General features: G+C 47.1%; 1 protein-coding gene across 2 annotated transcripts in view; it reads left to right on the forward strand.

Annotated features, from left to right (window-relative positions):
* The window catches only part of slc26a6.2 (solute carrier family 26 member 6, tandem duplicate 2), a 16,016-nt gene extending 10,646 nt beyond the window's left edge, over positions 1-5,370 (forward strand). Inside the window, exons 14-18 of one of the 2 annotated variants that reach the window (XM_076138991.1) lie at positions 1,741-1,863; positions 1,981-2,124; positions 2,398-2,452; positions 3,648-3,775; positions 4,924-5,370. In XM_076138991.1, coding sequence (XP_075995106.1) covers positions 1,741-1,863; positions 1,981-2,124; positions 2,398-2,452; positions 3,648-3,775; positions 4,924-4,947 — 474 coding nt within the window. In that variant the 3' untranslated portion in view covers positions 4,948-5,370. Of the gene's footprint in view, positions 1-1,740; positions 2,125-2,397; positions 2,453-3,647; positions 3,776-4,923 lie in introns of both variants that reach the window. The other variant, XM_076138992.1, reaches the window with a different exon arrangement.
* The last annotated feature ends 329 nt before the right edge of the window (positions 5,371-5,699 follow it).

Consider the following 5,699-nt stretch of genomic DNA (forward strand, 5'->3'; position numbering starts at 1 on the left):
GTCCACATATAGCGTACCTATAAGAGTTGTACGGCTGTTTTCACTCAGTGGGCAGTGGGACGATTGCAGAGACAGTAAAGTCCATCAGTGTGTGTGTGTGTGTGTTTGCTCATTAGAGTCCTGTAAATGTTTTGAAATGGAGCTAAAATAAGAACATGTTAATCTGTCCACACTCCCTCTACGCCCCAGGTTGTTTTTTTTTTTAAATCTCTCTCTGCTGATTAGCTCTGTCGTTAACTAAAACAATATGGCAGACTAAGCGGGTTGGAATGCAGCAGAACACACTCCGACGGGCCGTTACCTAACACACCTGTTATGTTGCTTTGGGATAAAAGAAGTGACTCACTGGGGCTGAATGAACGTCTGCATCTAACCACCAACTCAGTGCCACTTCACCAAATGTCAACCGCTAGTTGATAAACATGCACCCAACCTCTTCGTTTATCAGGCGGCCGCAAATACACTGACCACCTACAGAAACTCTGAAAAATGGTCAAAGAACTGTGTATTTCTGTGGTTTGGAGCTGCCAAAGTGTGTGAAATAACACTGACTGGTCTGTTATCAGGCTCTTTGATTCGTCCTCCGTGACATGAAACCTCTCACATTGTTTCACATTTTGCAATTCATTGTTTTTGTCAATGATTGAACAGTAAGTTCCTTCAATTTTGACGCAAGCGTTGTCCTTTTCCTTATCGCTTCCATCTCGCTTCTCATTTCCATCCATTCCAGTTAGTTCCAGTTGTTGTGAGTCACTTTGGGACGTAGACTGTGAGATTTTAATCAGCTGTCTGTCGTCTAATGTTATTGAAATGTCACTTCATGTATAGATGTAAGATAGAGAGACCATTGGAGGAGGACAGAACTCTGACAGCCGCATGCACCAAAACAAACACGGTGTCTTTCATTGTGTCATCTGATAAGTGCCACAGTGAGACACGTGCCTGCTGAGGAATGTGTGCAGCTGAAGTTTGGAATGGTGTCTATTGCAGACAGTTGTGTGTGATTGTGTGAGAGCAGTGGGAGTGTGTGAGAGTGTGTAACTGAGCCAGGCTATTGATCTCATTCCAGTTCCACTCCAGGGTTTCTGTTTTCCCAAACTCAGCCAGGTCCTTGATGGCTTGTAAACAGTTGAAGAAGGTCTTTTTATAGAGGCGGGGTGGTTGGTCCACCGCTCAAACCAACCCTGGGACCACCTGCTCCGCTGCATTGTTCCTCTGAGACCCCGCCCGGATCCACACAAACCATCTAAGTGATCCCTTAAGGCCCTGACATACTTATGAGTAGAACCTTCAGGGCAAGAGGACAACAAGACAAAGCAGGAGACGCTGTGATTCAGGCTCTGTGATGCAATGGAGAGAAACATGAAGGGCCACAAGAGGTTTGTGTTTGTTTGGCAAGCTGAGGAAGTGAGCAACTTCAAAGGCTGAACATGAGGCCGTGTCAGATGGACCTTCTACGTGTTCTCAAGACTGGAACAACACAACATATCTTCACATACTGTGTACTGTCTTTGACGTCAGGTTTGTTTTGGTTGTGGGAGCAGAGTGTCAGAGGCAGAGAAGACAGAAGATAAGCTGCGTGTTGTGTTGGTGAACATGTCCACCCGTCTGTTTGGTCTCTGTGTCTCATATCTCTTGAAGTAAGAGTTGGAAGTGTGTGATTACCACCAGATAAATCCTTTACCAGCAGCAAAAATGAACATGAACAGAGTGTGATTGTCTTCTGGTTTGTTTCCATAGTCTGGCATTGACATCGTCAAAATCCTGTCAACAAAGAAGAAACTAGAGGTCAAAAGGAAGAGACATCAGCAGAAACTGGACAAGGAATTGAAAAAGGCTGCGAAGATGAACAGAGGGACGGAGGTGAGGATTCTGAACTCTTCTCCTAAAAGCTTTAACTTTCTGCAATGTCTCGATTTAAGGCCTGATTCATGCGTAGGTTCATTTCCGCCTGGTTTCCTGTCTTGTCCCATCCATCAGGGGGAGCCAGAGAAACTGGAGCAGAAAGACGTCACCTTCATCGACGTGGGCTTTGACCTCGACCCCTCCCTCCCCAGAGCCATCATCCTGGACCTCCCCCCTGTCAACTTCCTGGATACTGTGGGAGTCAAGACGCTACGCAATGTACGTACATGAGAGCGGCAGGTACAGTCGTACAGAATCCTGTTCACCTTTCACATAACCGTCTAACATCTACGACAATCGAATAAGCAGTTAAGTAGCTAATCTACGTGTCCTTGATTTGTCTTCCTTAGGTATTGATGTCATTAATCATAGTTTATGTTCAATGGTCTCCTTGTTGTTTCGCTCCTCGGGCTTTTCATGCCTGTAAATTAAATCGGACCGTATTGATCCTCAGACTGACCTTCACTCTGCACTCATTTGTTTCCATTTCAGATCCGGAGAGATTACGGCGAGATCGGCATCGAGGTTGTTCTCTCTGGCTGCCAAAGTAAGTCCCCCGATATCACAACAGCAGGAAATAACAGAATAGGACGGTCACGTAAAGGTTTCGGGGGGACTTGAGCCTATGCCAGCGGTCACTGGGTAATAGGCAGGGGACGGTGTAGTAGAGTTTCAGACCTTAATTTAGTGTGGTTGTTCCTCTAAGAGCCCGTTTGGACTTCTGAGCAGGACCAACTGATTTCTGCAGTCCATTCAAGAAGAAAATATTCCATCGCAGTTTGTCTCAAATCCCAGTGAAGTCTGTGTTCCAGTCCTGCTTATTCACACGTGATTTGACTTCATAAACATGGGATGTTGTTTTAGCTGCTGGCTGATGTTATTGTGGCTTCTCCAGGAGGGGAAACAGTTCGGTCGGTTGGTGCTTCGTCTCCAGAAAAAGGTCAAACCCAGGATACAGGTTCTCAAAGTGAAGGGCGGGGCGACGATTAGAACAACAGCAGTTTAAAAGTTGTTTCTGCGTTTGCATCACTGTAGTTTGATTTGAGGATTGGCAGAAACGCTGTAGGGATGTGAACACACAGCGTGAGGAAACATCAGTGTGCAGGAGATCTGCAGCTGTGATGGCGCTGATAAAACATGATGACGGAAACAGAACCAGTGCCCGGAATGATAATGACTTTGAACCAAACAATGATCCCTCCCATCCTGTCGCCCTCACTCGCCCTCTGCGTCTCCCTCGTATTTACCTCCTCCGTTTCACCTGCTCCACCCAGAAGTACACTTTCACCTCCATCACCACCGCGCACACATACACACACATCCTCTCTCACGTCATCTCTGTGTTCTTATCATACGGCTCAGTTTGACACAAACAACTTGAGCTGCCGACGTCGCTAGCAAGCTGCAAACTAGCGTTGCCTTGTTGTTGCTCCTCGTGTCGCTCGCTCTCACACTGAAAAGCTACAAGAGGTCAACAACAATGTCCCCTAAACTCTTCCACATTCACTGCGTCGCGTTTATGTGAATGTGAAACTCAATATGAACTCTAAACAGGCTGCAGCTCTGTGGCTAGCTGGTAGGTCGACTCCACTAGCACAGTTGCTACGCTAACGTACAGGAACAGGAAAGGTAGTGTTATGATCAGAGGAAGCTTCTTTTAAAGAGTCATAAAGTCATACATTGGATGAAAAGATGTGAGATTTGTATTGATTCCTCCCCCCCCCCCCCCCCCCCCCCCCCAGCCGTTGTGGTGGACAACCTGCAGGCTGGAGGTTTCTTTAACGACGAAGTGACAAAGTCTTGTATCTTCTCCACCGTTCACGACGCTGTTCTGCACTGTCAGACTTCAGGGAGCATCAACCAAGATGAGGTATCACACACACACACACACACACACACACACACACACACACACACACACACACACACACACACACACACACTCACACACACTCGCCTTAGCCTACAACACAGTGACACACATGAGCGTCTCTGTTTCGCATATACTGCATACACACACACTGTATATCTGTATGCAGTGTGTGTGTGTATGCAGTGTGTGTGTGTGTTGTATAGATGACATCGTCTTTCCATTTCTGCCGTGTTCTGTTTTAAATTATTAAGTTTGCTGCCTCACATTACATCACAGACCGCATAGAGGAGCCAACTAAGAAAACAAAGGATGTGGTGTCGGCCCATAAAATACATTTAACAGAAGCAAATGAGCCATGAACACACACACACACTCTCTCACAAACACAGACACACACACACACACACACACACACACACACACACACACACACACACACACACACACACACACACACACACTTGTACATGCAGCTCATGTGTGTTTCATATGCAAATTGTTTAACACGGCAGGATGGGGGAGCTAACACACTCACACACACACACACACTCACACAGAGTAAAGAAATTAGTCATTCTTCGTCCGTCACCGCGCTTCCATTTCACACAGGTCAAAGGTCAGATGCAGATTGTCAGTGTTTCCATTCAAGGTGTTAGCTGCTCACGGTTTGCTGTTCTCGTCCCACAACAATGAGATCAGAGGTCAACGCGTTTCCATCGTTTCCATCGTTACGAATCCCCGAATACAAAATGTACAAAACAGTCGTCAGTGGAAACCCGAGGAGTCGCAGGAGAACGAAGCAGACATGTTTACAAACACACCCAGTCTGAGCCTTCCAGCAGGAAACAGCTCGGCCGGGGTCGGATCTTATTTATGACTTTGATTTGACCCTTTTGTGACCTTGTGCAAACGTTCAGACAGACTGAGACGTCACATCAAGGTCACAGCGCCAAAACAAACTCACTCAGGCTGTAAGGGGTCACCTTCATGTAAACCTCATTCATGTGTGTAAGAACCATGTTTCAAAGGCTGCACGCACACACGCACACACACACACACACACACACATCCTCTGCAGTATTTGTAAAGCCTGGGGTGGAGCCGCCAGATCGTTCCCCTCTTACTCGTCTCTTTCTGTTTCACAGGAGATGGTGGCGACACATTTCTGAGTCCCGAGAGGAACGACGACGTTTTTCACGATGAAGACGCCTCACACACACACACACACACACACACAGTCAGAGAGACAGACAGGATTTGGGCTCTGTGAGACCTCCCGTCTGTCGCAAACACAAAGGCGGAATAAAGAAGAAGAAGAAGAAGTGACCAGCAGCCAACAATGGAGGAGAAATGGGTCAGTCTGGGATGATTGGGCTCTGATCCGCCCCCTAGTGGACGTGTATTGTAATCTTTCGGGTCCAGCCAGATATGTAGAGGTCCAGTCCACCACTGAACGGGATCTGTGCCTCGTGGGTTTCAGCTAGAGTTCAGGTGGATTCACTGGATCGGAGTCGGGAGTCGGGAGACGTTTCACCAGGTTCCAACTGAAGGAGCATTTGTGATGAACGGCCATGCGTTGTTCTTTCAACTCTTCCACTTCCACTTCCTCCTGGATGAGTGAGATGAACCCTACTGGACTTTGTTGTTGTGTGTTAAAGGCCAACATGTAAATGAATCACATGTTTAAATCTTCTCCCTGACAGAATTAAAGGGTTTTTGATCAAAGCTTTTCCCTGCTAAGCCGTTTTAATTTGGTGACGCAAACCGAAGCGAGCAGGTGGACCCGGCGTGTTCCTGCTCCTCCTCCTCCTCTTCCTCCTCCTCCTCCTCTCACATCCACACAGAAGCAAACACGCTTTACAAACAAACTCAGGCTTCCGCTTCCCGTCTGTAAGCGATTAGAGCAAGGGATCCAGAGCAG

Source organism: Genypterus blacodes, unplaced genomic scaffold, assembly GCF_046128005.1.
Source record: "Genypterus blacodes isolate CSIRO-AG114 ecotype Tasmania unplaced genomic scaffold, CSIRO-AGI_Gbla_v1 ptg000427l_1, whole genome shotgun sequence".
Lineage (NCBI taxonomy): Eukaryota > Metazoa > Chordata > Actinopteri > Ophidiiformes > Ophidiidae > Genypterus > Genypterus blacodes.